We start from the raw sequence: 19,152 nt of genomic DNA, 5'->3' as shown, positions 1-19,152 counted from the left end.
CAGATCTCATTATGAATGGTTGTGAGCCACCATGTGGTTGCTGGGAATTGAACTTGGGACATCTGGAAGAGCAGTCACTGCTCTTAACCACTGAGCCATCTCTTCAGCCCCATCCCAGAAACTTATATCAATGTCCACTGGGCAATATCAGACAGGGAGACTCCCAGAAGGTGTGAAGGGCTCTTCTCCCAGGCTTCCTTCAGAGAGGCTTGCTGAAATACCCTTCTCCCCACAGCCCATGAGTAATCCCCAAAGAGAACTGGTGTGAGTGGGTCCCTCTAAATATTCCTGTCTTCTTCCTCACATTTCCCTTAGCCAACTGATGTCCTTAGCCAGCCCAAAGGGCTGCTAGACACCGAGAAATGACACCTAATAGATGAGAAGTGAGCTTCTCCAGTGTTTGGGATGTCATTGGGAACAAAACCTTATCCAGTTATTCTCAGTCTTGTTGCTTTGCTCCCCAGAAGACATTTGGCAATATCTTAAAACACTTAGTGTTTTTTGTTTGTTTGTAATAATTTATTTTTATCTTTATTTTATGTGCATTGGGGTGAAGATATCAGATCCTCTGGAACTAGAGTAACAGACAGTTGTAAGCTGCCATGTGGGTGCTGGAAATTGAATCTGGGTCCTCTGGAAGAACTCTTAACCGCTGAGCCATCTCTCCAGCCCCATTTGTCAATATCTTAAGATATTTTAGGTTGCAACTTCTTGGAATTCCTGCTATCATCTAGTGCACGGAGGCTAGGGATATGGCTATGACCTACAGTTCAAGACAGACTCAGACAACAAGGAATTGCCTGGCTGGGAATGCCAGCAGTGTTGAACTTGTTAAGCCCTGTACTAACCAAAGGGATAAGTCTCTGACGGGGAATGCCTAAGCATCTTTCCAGTCATTAAACTGAGGATGGCAGAGAGAAATCTTCTGGCGCATCACATTAGATTTATACAATATCAAAGAACATATAAGGATGCTGTTTGCCACACTAGGCAGCCCTGCAGTAAGCACCAAATATAAGAGTAAAGGGGTTCATTTAAGTGGTGGCCCGTTTTTATCCTAGAAAGCATATAAGCTGAAAAGGGGAAAGTGAAGGAAATTTCGATAAATTAACAGACCACGTAATCAGTGCGCTATCTGAGGAAGTCAAGAAGTATGATGTTTCCCCAGTGCGCATGCCTCTCTGCCAAAGATAAACCTTGGATCCTAGCCAAGATGTTAAATTCTGCTGTCTATAGAGTGAGTCAACAAGTAGTGACCATTAAGTTGGACATGGTGGCATACTTTTGTAACTTTAGCACTTGGAGGATGAGGCAGGAGGATCGGGGAGTTTGAGAGCAGCCTGGGCCACAGAGTGGGTGTCTCAGAAACAAAACAAAAATAGTAACCACTAGTCACTGAGGCCACCAAGATAAATAAGCCTGGTGCTTGTCCTCAGAGAATTGATAATATGATCTACACACGTGTAGGCATGTTCATATAAACACAGGTGCATATGAGGGCCAGTGCATTAACCATAAACATCAGAGGTGCTGAGGTAGGCTTTCCTTGGGACTATGAGGAGAAAGCAGTCCCTTCCAGACATCTGTCTCTGGGATGAAGAGGCAGGAAGGCCTGTCAATCCTAATGCCCACCCGCTGCAGACCCTGACGGTTCACGTCTTTCCCTATAGCTACTGCATCGTTTATGGCCATACTAACAGTTGGCGGGTGGCTGGTATGGAGCAGGAAAGGGATGGTTTGGGGCTCTGGGAGAGGCAACAGGAAGCCCTGGGAGAGGGGATCTTTCTGAGGCAAGGTAAAAAGACCCCTGACATGCCATAGGATACTCTTCTGGAAGTCAGGAAAGCAAGCAGCACCAGACTTGGAAAACAATTCACCTCAACCCTGGGTGGCCCTGAAGCCTTAGATTCCCCCATGTACTGAACAAGGGGCTAAGTGCAGTCAGCGGGCAGAGCCTTTGACACTGCGCAGCCTGACACACCACCTCCTGCTCCTTCATTTTTCCAAATGAGTGCCCTAGGGACCTTAGAGGTAAAAAAAAAAACAAAAAAAAAAAAAAAACAAAAAAAACGTCCTCCTGCCCGCCCGCCCGCCCTCCCTCCCTCCCTTCCTTTTCTTCCTTCCTTCCTTTTAAAAGACAGAGTCTTTGGCTATCATAGCACTCACTGTGTACATTAGGCTGGCTGCCCTTGAACTTACAGAGATCCACCTGCCTGTGCCTCTCAAGTGCTGTGACTAAAGGATGCATCACTATGTTCAATTTAGAAATGTCTTTTCAAAAGACAGTTTTAAAACAAAAATAGAGCCTGGCAGTGATGGTACAAGCCTTTAATCCTTTAATCCCAGCACTCAGGAAGCAGAAGCAGGTGGATCTCTGTGAATTCAAGGCCAGCCTGGTCTACAAAGGGAGTTCCAGGCCAGCCAGAGCTGTTACACAAAGAAACCTTGTCTAGGAAAAAAACCCAACAAACAATGAATTAATAAATAAACAAACAACAAACAAAACAATGGACGTCATAGTTACCTATGATATGATCCCACTTACTTTTTTTTGTTTGCTTGTTTGTTTGTAAATACATGTGAACTAGCATGATATATATATATATATATGTAATCGTACTGCTTGAGAGGCTGAGGCAGAAGGATCATGAATTCAAGGCCAGTATGGGTTATAAAGCAAGTTTAGGACAGTTGTACATTGAAACCCTGTCTCAATATATAACACAACAAAACATGTAAGTCTAGCTGGGCATGGTGGCGCACGCCTTTAATCCCAGTTCTCAGGAGCAGGAGGATCTCTGTGAGTTTGAGGCCAGCCTGGTCTACAGAGCAAGTTCTAGGAGAGGCTCCAAAGCTACACAGAGAAACCCTGTCTCAAAAAACAAGTCAAAGCAAACCATGTAAGTCTAAAAGACATACAGAAAGAATCAGTAGATGAACAAGTCATAGTGGGTCCCTTTGGGCTGGGGGAAGGAAAGAAATAGGACAGCAGGAAGCTCTTATTGTTTCATGTGCTTCTGCACTGCTGGGAAACTACAATGACAAAAATGTATCCACAGTCCCAGCACTTGGAAAGCTGAGGCAGGAATACTACTATGAGTTCCAGGCCGCCAGCATGGGCTACAGAAGCATCCCCTGGTTTGGAGTAAAAGTGTGTGTGTGTGTGTGTGTGTGTGTGTGTGTGTGTGTGTGTGTGATATTTGAAATGGGGCTCTGACCAAAGTACAGGCTTCAAATATCTATTCTCACAACAGGCTTGCACTGGCCCATTCCAGATCTCTAATACTGTGGCCTCTAAGCCAAGCCACTATTGTACTCTGTCAGGACATGCCAGAGTCACCACACTCTTCAGACCAGACATTCTCACAGAGTCCTTGAGATGAAAACTATTTATCATGCTGCCTTAAGCCAGTACTTGGGTTTCAAGCCCAGTTAGTAAACAGAAGAGGCAGGGAGGAGCTAGTTTCTCAGAACCTCACAGATCAAACAGTCAGGGCACCTTCCCTGTAGGGCACTAGTTTAAGGACTTGATTCAAAGGAGAATGGAGTTTCAAAGGATGGCTGGGGAAATGAAGGGGTTAGAACAGTTTAGACATACACAGCCAAGGAGACAGTACCTCGAGATCTGATTAGTCCATGGGCTTCATGTGGGAATACCTGAGACCCTCCTGGTGGCCTGGTTCCCAGGAGTCTTTGGCTGGTCTGTCTCAGAAGGTAAATAGCAAGAGGCAATCTCAGAGAAGAAGTTTCGAATTCTGTTTGTAACTGTTGCTCTTTTGCTCTGTGACTTCAGAGGACTGGTTTGTTGTTTTGGAGGGTCAGTTTCTTCATCTGAAAAAAATGAAAACCCAGCCTCCCTCTTCTTATGGGAGGTTTCAGGAGTGTGTGTGTGTGCTTAGCTAGCAGTTGGAAACCTGGTCCACAGGCTCTTGTTTTCAGGATGAGGTAAGGGGGACCCTTTTCTTTGTCTAGTGAGTACCTTGTTCTTCAGGATCCATCTGCAATGCCAGTCCCCATGCGTCACTTGAAATGCCTCCCTCCTCCTGCCTCCCCCGGGGTCCCCCAGCACTTGCTTATCCCCGCCTCCAGAATCCTTATCTTACCCCATTTCAACTACTTGTTATGCAGAGCTAGTTCTTCCCATGAGCCTCTCCAGATGCTCAGGTCTGTGTCTGCAGGTCTGGGGCACAGAGAGCACTTATGTCTTTTGCTGCTGGAGGGAGGGTATGTGGTAGGAAGAGCCAGTGAGCACCGGGGGCTGCCTTCCATAGGACTCAAGTGCAGATATCACCACCACCAGGGCCTGGGCTGTGTGAATGGCTCCTTGCACCTTCTTTTTGGGTCTGAGCCTCTGGGGCTTCCAAACCTGTGTGCTCACTACTGGATGCTTGCATTTGTCCTTTCTTGCTGGGTTAGGTTGAGAGGGTGATTTTTGGAGGACAACACATGCCTGATGAAGTAGCCTCTTCTTCCTCCTAGGACAGTGTGTCCACCCTCCTTGCCCCAGATACCAGCATGGACATAGTTCTTGTTCTCTTCCAGTGCCTGTCATTCCCGTCTTTCCCTGGGCTCTTGGTCTGTGCCCTCAGAGCTCTGCCTGGCCCCCACGCCCATATTACCTCTGGTGCCCACATTCCTGCAACCCTGTGACCACAACAGGGGACATTACACATTCCTGGCCTAGCAGCCAATGGTGTCAAAAAGAACAGAATGTCCTAGGACCTGGCCCAGCCCCCTGCTTCACCTGGGGCCCTCCCAGGCCTGGACAGGGCCAGGTAGGCAAGGTGAAGAGTTCAGGGGAAGAGGATGGGAAAGAAGACGGTGGAGCCAGCAGACGCTCCCCGTTTTAGTTTTTTTTCCTCTGGGATCCTGGCTGTGAGGCTGACTTGGGATGACCTTGAGGGACCCCAATCAGAAGGGACTGCAGTTTCTGGAAATCCACTTTAGTTTCTCTCCTCTGGCTATCTTGCCTGACAGGGAGTTTCTTTGGGGCTGGCTCCCTCCTTTTCCTCCTCTTCCATCCTCCCTCAGCTCTTTGCCCAGTCCCCCTGTCTCTCCTCTTTCTGCCTTCCCTGTTCTCCTGGTTTCCCCAGCTATTCTGTCATCCTCCTTCCGCTTCTGCCTTCCTGACTTTTGTGTGAAGAATCCTTCCTCCCCTCTCAGGTTCTCTAAGCCTCACCAGTCTTCTGTCCCTGGTCTCCTTGCCAGCCAGTTCCCCATCAATCCCTGGCCCAAAGTCTTGGGCAGTTCCCTGATTCACCTGTCCCCAAGAGCCCTCCTCCCTGGAGAGCTCCCAGACCAGACTCCTCCTCTGACCCTCCCCCGGCCATGCTCACCTTTAATTGAGATGCTAATGAGGCTTCTGTGGCTCCCATCCCTGACTGACCGGCGGGCGGGCGGGCTCCAGGGCCAGGCACTGCACCTGTCAGGTGAGAGGGTGGAGAGGCTCGGCTGCCAGATTCAACTGGAAAGGAACCAGTCACTGCCCAGCCACACCTGGGAGCTGGGATCAGGCGGCAGCTCAGGCCTCCTTGCAGCCCTGCCATTCCTGAGGCAGAGAAGGAGGTAGCAGGGAGCTGGAGGCCAGGGCTAGAGCCCAGAGAAGAGGGCCCAGGAGGAGATAGGGAAGGCAGGGGAGGAAGTGAGGCGGGATCAGAGAGCCTGGCACAGAGAGGGAGACCCAAAGAGAAGCAGGTGACAGCTGGGCCAAGAGGGCGTGAAAGCTGGAGCCAGTCACACAGTCAGGGAGGAAAAGGGCAAGAGGGAGAGGCTGCTGAGCTGGGCAGAGTGCCTGCCTGTGGAGACCCAGGAGGCGCTAGCGGGCAAGCGAAGGTGGCTGTGAAGCTCTGTGGCCACTCGAGAGAAGCTCAGTGCAGCCTGGTTGGCCCCAACCCCAGAAGGTCAGCTGGCTGCTGGAAAGGTGGAGGAGGGTGGGAGGACTGGGGGAGAGTGGACTCAACCGGGGATGCGGGCACGGTCAGGAGCACCTCCGTTCTACCTTCATGCTGATGATGCTGGACCACACCAGAGCCCCGAGCCCAACCTTGACCTAGCCCCTCACCTCCCCAACTCACCCAAGGGCTCCATGAAGGGCACCAAGTTCAAGGAGCAAGACCCTTGTCCTTCTCAGTCCATGCAAGGGCTGGGGAAGGGAGACAAGCGGGAAGAGCAGGGCCTGGGCCCTGAACCCTCAGTGCCCCCACAACCCACCGAGGAGGAGGAGGCACTGATCGAGTTCCACCGCTCCTACCGAGAGCTCTTCCAGTTCTTCTGCAACAATACCACCATCCACGGCGCCATCCGCCTGGTATGCTCCAAGCACAACCGCATGAAAACGGCCTTCTGGGCAGTGCTGTGGCTCTGCACCTTTGGCGTGATGTACTGGCAGTTTGCCTTGCTGTTCGCAGAGTACTTCAGCTACCCTGTCAGCCTCAACATCAACCTCAATTCAGACAAGCTGGTCTTCCCTGCCGTCACTGTCTGCACCCTTAACCCCTACAGGTCAGTTGGTGCTGTGTTCCGGGTGCCATGGGTGTGTGTGCGGTGTGTGGGGGGGCGGGGGGGGGCTGGCAGCTCAGTGGTACAGTATGTGCTTAGCATGCACGAAGCCCAGAGTTCCACCCTCAGTAGCACAAAAGCAAGCAAGCCCTAAAGCAAACAAGAGTGGTGATGGAGCTGCAAGGCCAGCGAGCTGAGGTCAAGGTCTTGCAGGTACGGTGGCCATGGATAAGATCTTTGTATAGAAGGGACGTTTGCCGTGCTGTGGAGTACATAGCAGGGTGGTGGAATGAAGGGTAGGAGAGGGGGATGGGAAAGTCTCCTTGTCCCATGTCCCCCAAGTCCCAGGCTGACACCTGCAGGTGAGCTGCGCTCAGCTGCCTTAGCCACCTGCCCAAGTCTCTGACCTTTAAGGGCTCTGGTGGGTTCTGAAGTTTTGGGTTTCAGCAATGTTCTTTGCCAGTTTGGGTCTGGAAACTGGAACTTACCATGGAGAAGAGAGGGGGGCAGGCCTGGCTGGGGGCTTTTCCATACCATCTGTCTTCACTCAGTTAGACCAGACACAGTGCTAGGCACCCGGCAGAAGAGACTTGTTGATAATCCAGCGACATTTCTTGAGGGCCAGGAGCTTTTCTAGGTACTGGGGATGGAAAGCTAGACCAGGGCTGGAGAGTGTAAACAAATACTGCAGCACACTGTGATTAGTACAATAAAAACTGAGCTGGTCTGCCTTCAAGGAGTGTGAGGTCTCTTACGAGTGTTTGAATGACGGTGAATGTGTGTGAGCACACACATCAGGAATGCAGGCAATTATGGAAGGCTGGGATTGGTCACACGCTGAGTGCGGGTGGAGGTAGCCTGTCAGGCCCAAAGATGTGTCATGGATTAACAAGGGTTGGGAAGTCCTGTCCTGGAAAGGCAGAACTGCCCCCACATAATGAACACAGTAGGAGTCATTACTAAGCCGAGCACAAAAGTTCTCTACAGTCTCCTTGTGTCATTCTCAAAGACGTGGGACCGGGACCAGTGTTACCCTCATTTTACATACAGGAAACTGAGGCAGAGAGAGAGAGACAAGTCAACAGTCAGCCATACTGACAGAGTCCTGAATCATCCTGTTAGCTTGGTCCCCAAACTCGGCCTTGGCCTTGCCATATACTCAAGAGGTGGGACTTGGAACAAGTGAAGTTTCCAGTCACTTGTTTACCTTCATTTCAAGGCTTGGGTTGCTCCCTCCCTCAACCTTATTTTCCCAGCAGGCTTTCTTAGCTCTTTTTCACCTTAGGCCAGGCAGGGTAGGGGATAGAATAGTCAGAAAGTGCTGGCAGGGGAGGGGCCAGGGCCAGGAAGGAGGTTGTAGACACTCAATAAATATTTGTGGTCACTAAGATGAGGAGATATGGGGAAAGCTAGGGTGAGTCTGTTAAGGTCTGCTTATTTTCTAAGGTTCTGCTGGGTGCATGGCCCTGGACAGGCCAGAATAAAACCCCAGGGAGTTGACACATGTTGTCCCCAGACTGGAGAACAGCTGTCCATACAGGAAATTTCCCTCTTACTGGAAGGTGACTGCAGGGGGAAGAGGGAGAGAACACACAGAAAGGAGGGGAGACAAGAGGAGGGTTCCCAGATACAGGAGGAAACTGAAGACCTACTATGTACTTGACTCCATGTTGGGTGATTTTTAAACACTAGCTCCTTAATCCTGCAAAGTCTAGAGAGGTGGCCATTTTTATGTATTTCCTTTGTTGCTTTCTTTTCTTTTTTAAAAAACAGGATCTCAATACAACCCAGGTTGGCCTTAAACTCCTGGGGATATTAGAGCGCTTGCTACCACACCTGTGTTATTTCCAGTTTTCAGATGAGGCTAATTGATGTTCAACAAGATGAAATAGTTAGACCCAAAGCTATATAGCTAATAATGAAGAAAAATAACAGTAACAGTGCTGTTAATACATATTTATGCCCCAGATGGCTTTCCAGATAAATCTAAATCAGAATGAAATATTATTGCATGGGCCAGGTGTGGTGGCGCATGCCTTTAACCCCAACACTGTGGAGACAGAGGCAGGCAGATCTCTGTGAGGTACAGGCCAACCTAGTTGTTCCAGACCATCTAGAGCTACATAGTGTTGTTAGCTGGCCCCATAGACCCAGGCTGAATGTAGTAGATGATTCTAGCTTAGCTGTCCTCTCCACCTGCCCAGATGTCTGACTTTAAAGAAAAGAAATATTACGAAATGATTTAATCCCCACAACAGACTTGGGTAATATGTACCATTATTCCTGCCATTTTATAGATGAGGAAACAGAGTTATACTCAGACAGATAGGCAAGTTGGTGAAACTGGGATGCAAAAGTCACTCCCATCTAAGAGCTAGTGCCTCTCGGGTTGGGTTAGCAGTCAAGTCCCAGATCAAGTGTGACTTCAAAGCTTCTTCTCACATGACAGCAAGGCTTCCCAAGGTGGGGCGGCTGGTAGGATCCCAGAAGGAAGAGCAACAGAAAGAAGGGGACTCCCAGCTAGGAGTGCAGGGGAGGGGAGCCAGGGCCAGTGAGAGAGGCAGAGGCAGCAACAGGCTAGAGCAGCCTGGTGGTGGCTGACCTGCGTGTGAGTCATGGCTATTGGCAGAGGGAGGGACTCCATCTGGGATGACAGGACCATAGGATGAAGGATCCAGTTGCCAACGAGAGCCTGGAGTAGAGCTTAGTCATACTGGGGTGTCCACCTGCTGATGGACATAGCCAGCAGGGGGTTTAAGGAGGTGGTCCTGACTGCAGGGGTGTGTTGGATTACAATTTCTAGTCACTGGAAGGAGAGTGCCGGTCATCTCCACATCCGTGGGAAACAGAGCCCACAAACATATGAAACTTAGGGCTGGACCTAAGGAAGAATTTATCCAGGCCTGGTGGCATGTGCCAGTAATTCTAGCCCTTGGAAATAAAGACAGGAGAATGGGAGTTCAAGGTTAGCCTGGGTACAACTTGAGTTTGAAGCTGGATGGGCTATGTGCGACCCTGTGCCAACAACAAAATAAAACCAAGGAAGAACTTGGAACTTTGAACAGTGAAGATTATGTCTGGACTTTCTCTTCTGGAGATGGTAGAACAAGGGGCTTAGCATCAAGGGTGGGCCAAGAGACGGCCATTTCCTCCCAGAGCCACAGAAGGAGGCAGGGCTTTACACTGGAAAGCCAGCCTTGACCTGCACTCTCAGTCTGGATGCCAGGCTTTCCTCAGTGTCTGGCAGGGAGAGCCCAGACTGAGGGCAGGCCCCTGAGCTGGCCAGTGGTCAGGCACTCTGGTGCTGAGGCCAGAGTGTTTCAATGCAAGCGTTCTTACACAGGCAACGCTGTGCATGTGTTTGTGTATGGGCGGGTGCTCATGTGTCCTGGCGCCAGTTCTCTCCTTTTTACCTGGGTTTACCTGGGTTCTGTTCTGGGGAACAAACTCACCTTGCTCAGCTTGTCAGCAAGCCATCTCAATGGCCCCTGTCGGGCTTCCTGAATAAGAAGGGCAGACAAGAAAACTGAGACTCCAAGAACCTACAAGTAGAAAGAAACTAAAAGCCAGCAGTTGTTACGAGGAGTAATTATCAGAATTTGCATCTTTAGTACTCTTCTGGTGCTTTCGTTACAACCAAAATGTCACATGGTGATTGGCAGACATACTCCCCTGTAGCTAATGGCACTTGTCTCTAATAACAAATACCCATGGTATCAAATAACAACTGCAGTTGAATAGCACCCAGTCTACCAAGAGTGATGTTTAGTCCTTTTCATATATTATCAGCCCACCAGGAAGCAGAAACCCTCTGCTATCTATGTGTGCCGTCATACTTTAATGACAAGGAAAACACCTCGCTGTATTGCCGAGGAAAACGTTTTACAGGATGAGTTGTTATTTTGGGGACTGGCTATCCATAAAAGATGTCTTAGGTCACTGGGGGTCAGATTCTATGTGGCTTGGACCAGCTCATTAAAATGTGGAATTCTACACAGCCTCATCGCGACAGCCTAAGAGAGATTGCCGCCAAGTTTGTTTGGCCAACTCTTCCTAAAGAAATAATGGATCCCGCTTAGAGGCAATAGCGGTTCCCCTGAGCCCAGCCTGCCCAGAGGCAAAAACAATCCTGTAGTGAGGCCTGAAGAATTCAGCATAACCATCTGTCTCAGCATGGCATCCACACTCACCACCTTGGCTGTCCTTCCTCTCAACAGCTTGGGAGCACTTTGGGCTCTTAAATTGCCATGGCTGGGACTGAGCTCCATGTGGGATCTCAGAACCCATCCAAGAGGGAGAGGGGCTACGTGTTGGGCATCTACACGTGACTGTACTGTGATACAAGCTGAGGCCCCCTTAGCATTGTTCAGAGCTGCTTGGGAGACAAGGGACTGGGAAAGGTCAAGACTTTCCTGGACAAAGCTGAGAGCAGGGCTAAGCACACAGGTACACACCGCCAAGGAAGGAAACTGGTTTGTCTCTCATTCCCAGCTCTGCCAGGTGTTCCAGAATGCTGCCTGAGACTCTGGAGGTCCCTGGGTAGGTGTTTTGGAGCCCATCAAATATATGGGATAAACATAGATGGGAAAATAGGTGTGTCAGTCCCCAAACCTCTTAGGATCCCTGTATCCTGCCAGCCTGTTTACAGAGGAGAGTCAGAGGGGAGGCTACCTTCAGGGAAAGGAGATGCTGATGACTAATTTTAAACACTCCTTAGCCAGTAGTGGAAAAATTAGGGACTATGGAATCCAACAAGCCTAAATTCGAAGCTTAGCATTAGTATTTTCTGGAAGAGTGACCATTAGTATTTTCTGGAAGTTGGTATTTTCTGGTAGTTGCCTATAGATGGGCTTTGGTTTCCTGAGTTGTGGAATGAAGACAGTAAGGTCTGACAGAACTGTATTGGGAGCAGGGAGTTCACCCACCTCCATCCTCCCACAGGTGGGTTGCCTAGTAGACAGACAGACAGACAGACAGGAGTGAGGGCAATGAGCATGGCCCAGGAAGAAAGTCAAGGCTGCATGGGGCCCGACCATCTCATGAGCATCCGTGGAAAGTGCCTTGACTCCTGTCTAGCCCCTGGTCTCAGGGTAAGACCTGAATGCTTACTGTGCTCTGCTCAGCAGTCAGCTCAGCACTAGTGCCAGTCAGAGGCTCTGAGTTCTGTCAGACAAGTGCTTAGGAAGGTGACATGTGAATACTACCGGAGAGAAGTGTCCTTGGGGAGGGAGAAATCCCTGCATGGAACTTGACTTGGGGACAGGATCAAGGGTTGGGAGACCAGACTGTTAGGCTGTGTGCTCATTGGCACGCAGTCCAGAAGAGGCCGGAGGAAGCTGAATGCCTGGATTGTCACTGAGAAGAATTTGGCTCAGGGATAACATGGGCTCAGTGAGGAAGGCAGAGAAATGGCAATAGAGTGGTGAGGAAAAGGGAGATGAAGGTGGTGACTTGTATCGAAAAAATAATTCCAGCAGGGCTGGGGACCTGAATCCCTCCTGGACGACTTTGAGAAAGTGAAGAGACACTTCCCTAGGCGTCGGGCTCCTGCTTGTCCTCCTAGCCACCTTCACTTTGTGTCCCTGAGTATTCCCTCATTTTATCTTTCTAGAACTTTGTAGCAGGCTGACCTGTGCCCATTCTACAGATGGGCGGCCAAGGCTGGGAATCATAAAAGTTGGATTCCTTACCCAACATACATAGCTGGGGCACCAGAGTGCCCTTCCAGCAGGGGGCAGTGTGTGTGTGTGTGTGTGTGAGTGTGTGTGTGTGTGTGTGTGTGTGTGTGTGTGTGTGTTCCAGTGACAAAAAAGAGGACACCCAAGGTTGGAGCACATTCTGACTCATGTCTTGGCCCTTTTATCTTGGAAAGGGCATCACGATGGTATTAGCCCAGATCATTGAACGGTATATGTGATGGATGTATCTAAGTGCTCATACTAACTGGCATGGCCATTTTTGAAATCAATGCCGAATCAGTCTCTCAGAAGGCCTTGGACACACACCTTGGACCTGAGCTCTGTTCTCTCCTGAGAAGGGATGAGGGGCTGGGTACAAAAAGGGGGTTGCTTAGGGTCCAGCCAGCTGGACTTTCAGGGTGAAAACAGAGCTCAAAGGCAAGGACTGGGAGGCTTTGAACTAGGTGGTGGTACATTAGGACCATGGATGAGCTTTTAGATAGCCTTGGGGTACAGGTATAGCTCAGTGGTGGAGGGTGGAGGGAGTGCCCAGCATTTATGAGGCCCTGGGTTTGATCCTGGGGACCACAGAAACAAACAAAACAAAGCAAAATGGTCAGACTCCAGACGTACTAATCCCACATCTCCGGCAGTGGCTCATTTCACTGGTGCTGGGAGATTTCTTTTCTTTTCTTTTCTTTCCTTTTCTTTTCGAGACAGGGTTTCTCTGTGTAGCCCTGGCTGTCCTGGAACTCTCTCTCTGTAGACCAGGCTGGCCTCGAACTCAGAAATCTGCTTGCTTCTCCAGAGTGCTGGGAGTAAAGGATTGTACTGCCACACTAGACTCTTGAATTTTTCTTTAAGTAACATTTAATAGTCAAGATATTGGACATTTCCAGTCAATTTGGCTTTCAAATATATTATATGTGTTGTTTTTTGAGACAAGTTCTCCCTATGTAGCCCTAACTGACTTGGAAATCACTATGTACATCAGGCTGACCTAGAACTCCAAGATCTGCCTGCAGCTGGGATTAAAGATGTATGCCACCATGCTTGGCACAGTAAATATTTTAAAATTATTATTATTATATTTTAATAGTAGTGATGTATAGGTGTTTTGCTTGAATGCTTGTCTTTGCACCGTGTTTATGCTGTGCTTGTGGAGGCTAAAAGAGGATAAATCCCCTGGAACTGGAGTTACAGCTGACTGGGAGCTGCCATGTGGCTACTGAGAATTGAACCCAGGTCCTCTGGAAGAGCAGCCAGTGCTCTTAGCCTCTTGAGGCAGTTCTCCAGCCTGCTTTACAGTAAATATTAAACTCAGGTAGTATAAATCCCCCAGGTCTTTTCTTTCCCACAATTGTTTTGGCCACAGCAGGTTCTTTGCAAACAGGCTTTGTGGCATGTCCCTGTAAGCTCAGCTGCTCATGAGGCTAAGGCAGGAAGATTCCAAATTTGAGGTCAGCCTGAGCTTTGTAGAAACTCTTTCCATTTCCATAGAAATCTTAGAACCACCTGCCACTTCCTTTTAAAATGTTTGCTGAATTTGGAGTCTGGATTGTATGGAATCTAACACTCAAGTTGGGAGGCATGGTGACATGTGACACTTGAACGGCTGTGTGACTTCTTAGGTTTTGACTCTTTAGCAGGGTTCCAGTGTGCTGTTCAGTGTAAGAAATCTAGCCTTTTTTTTTTTTTTTCCCAGATTTACTCTTAAATTTATCAGTTACTTAAGATGCTATTTTTGAATATTTATTTTATTTATATGTACATGTTTGTGTCTGTGAGTGTATGCCACATGTGTGAGTGTGGTTGGAGGCCAGAAGAGGGAGTCAGATTTCCCTGGAACTGGAGTTACAGGGTTTGTGAGTGCTCAGATGTAGGTGCTGAGAACTAAACTCAGGTTCTGGAAGAGCATGGGGTGATTGCAGAGCCATCTCTCCAGCCCCAGTGTGGTGTTATTTTCATTTTCTACTTGTTTCCAGTATTTAGAAATACAATTAATATTTGTGTATTGGTTTTGCACCCTGCAGGCTGGTTAATTTGCCATCTGTGATTTGTTTCGTAGACTGTGAGGCCAGCTATGCGGATGTCCATCATGCAGATAGGAATAGGGCTGGTATTGAGAATGAGGAACGTAGGATTTTATGGAACAGTGTTTGGGTCCCTCCCAAATCCCATTAAAGGGAAGTCTCTGAAGAAGGGGAAGGTGGGTGCTACATCTGGTGTTTTTACAGCAGTTCAGGGAGATTCTGAAAGTACATTTGCTGAGAAGCCTCGACAGGCACTTCCAAATGCCACCCTCCCCCAAGACGATGGGGCAGGACGACCTGAGCTGCCAGGCCAAGGGAGTGAAGAGCCCTCCTTGCCCCCCCACCCAATCCCGGGCAAACAGGCAGCAATAAATAAAGTCCAGGCCTAGCTTTCCCGGCAGACACATCTGTTCACACCCCTACTCCCAGACCGTTCTGGAGTCATCAGAGCGGTCACTGATAGACTGATCGCTTCCGTTTATGGAGAAAACCGTGGCCCAGCGGCGGGTCACCCCTAGACTGACCTCCTCCCCATTGGCTTTTTGTTTTGTTTTTTGAGACAGGGTTTCTCTGTGTAGCTTTGGAGCCTATCCTGACACTCGCTCTGGAGACCAGGCTGGCCTCGAACTCACAGAGATCCACCTGCCTCTGCCTCCCGAGTGCTGGGATTAAAGGCGTGCGCCACCAACGCCCGGCTCCCCATTGGCTTTTTCAGATACACTGAAATTAAAGAGGAGTTGGAAGAGCTGGACCGCATCACGGAACAGACGCTCTTTGACCTATACAAATACAACTCCTCCTACACGCTCAAGGCGGGGGCCCGCCGCCGCAGCACCCGCAACCTCAGGAGCGCTCTTCCGCACCCCCTGCAGCGCCTGCACGCACCGCCTCCGCCCTACCCAGCCCGCGCAGCACGCAGCTCGTCTTCCAGTGTTCGCGACAATAACCCCCAAGTGGACAGGAAGGACTGGAAGATCGGCTTCCAACTGGTAAGCCCCGCCCCTCGGCCCAGGGCCCGCCCACGCCCTCACCGCGTCCAATGGCCCCGCCCACTCCCTCAGACCGCGAGGACTTTCGAGCAAGTAATAAGCGAATAGATAAACAAATCAATGCAAAAACAAAAACAAACAAAGAAACAAAAAACCCGAACCTTACAGCCCCTTGGGCCACTTTGCTGGCAGCTTATGTGGCAGGGGATAAGTGGCAGGAAATAAAATCTGTTGGAGAAAATATACATTCCTGAATTCTAGTCCTTATTGATGGGGGTCAGTTGCCCTCCAGGGACAGAAAGGCTGTTCTTCAAGCCTGTGACAGAGGGCAAGTAATTAGATATTTAGATAGTAAAATGAGGTGTGTGTGTGTGTGTGTGTGTGTGTGTGTGTGTGTGTGTGTGTGTGTATAACCCAGGTCCTTGCCTTGCTTGGCAAGGGCTCTTGCCCTGAGCTACATCCCCAGACCCCAAACTGTAGACTAACAGAGGAAACCGGAGAGGACCAGGTAGTGAAGGAGAAGGGGAGGCCCTGGAGAGATGGGTCCCCCCACCAGCACACTGGAGTCCTAGGCCCACTCTATTGTGGGAATAAAACCACTTCAACCCTGAGTTTCCACACCACTGAAAGGGGGAGAACCCCTGCTTCTCTCCCTGCCTGGTTGTGTAAGTCAGCTACAGTGAGGAGACCCCGCCTACCGCTGTCTCAGTCCTGTGCTCCCCTGGCCAACTCTCCTAGGGGCTTCTGTGTTTCTCCCCCTTCTGTTCCACCTACGCCCTGGTCCCTAGATCTGCTCATCAGCCCTCAGAACACCGCACCTGTCAGTCTTTGACCCTGGTGGCTCCCTGATGGGCACTGACATTCCGATCTCTGTGCACAGTGCAATCAGAACAAATCAGACTGCTTCTACCAGACGTACTCATCCGGGGTGGATGCGGTGAGGGAGTGGTACCGCTTCCATTACATCAACATTCTGTCCAGACTGCCCGACACCTCACCATCCCTAGAGGAAGAAGCCTTGGGCAACTTCATCTTCACCTGCCGGTTCAACCAGGCCCCCTGCAACCAGGCGTGAGTAGGCGCTGCTGGCTCAGTTATTGCTCAAGAGTCTCCTTCCTGGGTCCTCCTGAGGGCTCAGGAAATGCTTGCTGGTTAGGTGAGGGAATACCCAAGAGTGGGCAATGGGGAAGCACTAGCCTGAGGCCCAAGTCTGCCCAGCAGGTGCCTGTAGGTAGCGGTGTGTTGAAATCCATGGACTGATGGTCTCAACCCGGGTTCTCACTGTGCTTCTGTCTCTCCTTGGCCTGGTGATTCTTTCGTTCTTCAGACCCTTTTCTTTGTAAAACGGAAACAAGTCAAAACACAAGAAAGGAGGTTTTAGCTGGGTGGTGGTGGCATACGCCTTTAATCCCAGTGCTTGGGAGGCAGAGGCAGGAGGATTTCTATGAGTTCAAGGCCAGCCTGGTCTACAAAGTGAGTTCCAGGACAGTCAGGGCTGTTACACAAAGAAACCCTGTCTTGGAAAACCAAAAACTAAAGCTAAAAACAAAACAAAACACAAACAAACAAAAAAGGAGGTTTGTTCAATAAATATTTCTGCGTGGTCACATGCTAGACTCTGTTGTAGGCGTGTGGGATATATTACATGGATACACACACACACACACACACACACACACACACACACACACACACACACACGATGCTAGCTAATACCTATTTTAAGAGTAATATTCAGTGCATGAGGTGGCAATATGAGGGCACTTTATACACTTCAGGGCATGATGGGGGTCAGCTCTCTTGCATCCAAACGTGTGAAGTGACATACCTAGAGGCACAGGCTGGCCTAAAGATTCTCCACATCCCACTGTCCCCCAGGGATAACTCTGTGTCCTTCTGAAGAGGCCACAGCCACTTATTCAAGCTCCCCAAGAGCTGGTTGAAGGTGGAAGTGAGGGGCACCCTCCTGTAGCCTCTGGCCTCCTACCCTTGCTTGTCCTCTACTCTGTTCCCTCTGCCTGGCTGGGGAAGGCCACTGAAGCAATAGTTCTCCACTCTGCAGGGGCGGGGCGGGGTCCCTTCCAGCCTGTGTCACTGGAGTGGCAGCAGGGCCAGGTGTCACCTGCTTGTGCTCCCACCTCTTCCCCCATGTGCTGACAGGCTTCCCATCACACAACTTTCTACCTGACTGTGTGTTTTGTTTGTTTAAAAGGTGGCAGCTAGCAGGTGGGGAGTGAGGCAGCTAAGCCTGGACTAACAGCACCTGTCACCAAGCCCCTCTGTCGCCTTCCACCTGGAGTTTTTGTCCCAATCCTCCCCGTTTGTCCACTCCAAGCTCATGCCTCCCTTCCCAGCAGGAAGTCCTGGCATCAAGGTTTCCTCCTCAGCTCTGAGTCCTATCCTTTTTTTTTGTTTGTTTGTTTTTGTTTTTTCGAGACAGGGTTTCTCTGTGGCTTTGGAGGCTGTCCTGGAACTAGCTCTTGTAGACCAGGCTGCTCTCGAACTCACAGAGATCTGCCTGCTTCTGCCTCCTGAGTGCTGGGATTAAAGGCGTGCGCCACCAATGCCCGGCGAGTCTTATCCTTTCTCACCAGGACTGTTGGGGCAACCGTGTAAGCTGTCTGACTTTCTGCTTCCAGTCCTCACTGAGGCAGAGTGGGTGGTTCATGAAGAAAAGAAGTTTGTTTTTTACAGTACTAGAGGCTGGGAAGTCCAAGAGCGTGGTGCGGGGACCTGATGAGGGCCCCCAGAACATAACATAACTAAAGGGGAAGGGAAAGTGAGCGTGTGAAAGAGAAAGCAGGAAGGGCAGACCTGACTAAACAATAACCCTTTTTTTTTTTTTTTTTTTTTCGACTCAGGGTTTCTCTGTGTAGCTTTGGAGCCTGTCCTGGCACTCGCTCTGGAGACCAGGCTGGCCTCGAACTCACAGAGATCTGCCTGCCTCTGCCTCCCGAGTGCTGGGATTAAAGGCGTGCGCCACCAACGCCCGGCTCAATAACCCACTCTTACAGTAGCTAACCCTCTCTGGAACTCCATGGTAATGCTATGGATCCATTCATGAGGATTTGCCCCGAGACCCTATCTCTTCCTATTGGATCCCATTACTTTCCATCTAGCACACTGGGAAGTAATTTTCCAACCCAAGAATCAAGAGGCACCATGTGAACACAGCAGGGAGCTTTCCTTTTGTTACATTAAAATCCTCTGAGGTAGGGGCTGGAGAGATGACTCAGCAGTTAAGAGCACTGTCTGCCTCTATAGAGGACCCAAGTTCTGTTTCTAGCAACCACATGCAACTTATAACTGTCTATAGCTCCAGTTCCATGGGATCCGACACCATCTTCTGGTCCCCACGGCCACCAGGCATGCATGTGGTATTTATATATATACGCAAGCAGGCAAAGCATACACACACACACACACACACACACACACACACACACAATATATATATATATATATATATATATATATATATTATATAAAACCCTTCAGAGTCTAACTGAGCTTCCTTCCTTAGCATGGCCTTCTGGACCTTCTCTTCTCTTCTTCCTCTTTTTTTTTTTTTTTTTTTTTTTTTTCCTTCTGAAGGGCCATCCCAACATGCAGGGAAGCACTCTACATCACTGACCTGAATCCTCAGACATAATCTTTCCCTTAGTAACAGGTAGTGAGAGTCTTCCTATTCATATGCACAGTTTAGTGGTTTTAAAATATTTAGAGTTGTGCAACCATTGCCACTGTCTAATTTTAGAACATTTTCCTCACCCACCCCCAGGAAACCCATTTACCCATTAGCAGTTCCCCATTCTATCTCTTTCAAGCCCTGGGAACCACTAATCTGCTTTCTGTCTTCATGGACTGCTCTTTTTGGAGCGTTCATACAAGGGGTAGGGATGTGCGTAGTTCAGTGGTAGATTGGTTGCCTAGCATGCAGATATATATGTGTGT

At 49.5% G+C, this 19,152-nt stretch overlaps 1 protein-coding gene across 3 annotated transcripts in view; it reads left to right on the top strand.

Moving 5' to 3' along the window:
• The window catches only part of Scnn1a (sodium channel epithelial 1 subunit alpha), a 30,501-nt gene that overhangs the window by 2,066 nt on the left and 9,283 nt on the right, over positions 1-19,152 (top strand). Inside the window, exons 3-5 of one of the 3 annotated variants that reach the window (XM_027428322.2) lie at positions 6,080-6,501; positions 14,925-15,198; positions 16,079-16,269. In XM_027428322.2, coding sequence (XP_027284123.1) covers positions 6,086-6,501; positions 14,925-15,198; positions 16,079-16,269 — 881 coding nt within the window. In that variant the 5' untranslated portion in view covers positions 6,080-6,085. Of the gene's footprint in view, positions 1-2,084; positions 6,502-14,924; positions 15,199-16,078; positions 16,270-19,152 lie in introns of those variants that run through there. The other 2 variants (XM_035448461.1, XM_027428321.2) reach the window with 2 other exon arrangements.

This window comes from Cricetulus griseus, chromosome 8, assembly GCF_003668045.3.
Source record: "Cricetulus griseus strain 17A/GY chromosome 8, alternate assembly CriGri-PICRH-1.0, whole genome shotgun sequence".
In the NCBI taxonomy this organism is placed as follows: domain Eukaryota; kingdom Metazoa; phylum Chordata; class Mammalia; order Rodentia; family Cricetidae; genus Cricetulus; species Cricetulus griseus.
The sequence above is the reverse complement of the archived record's forward strand: the minus strand, read 5'-3'. Positions and strand labels throughout refer to the sequence as shown.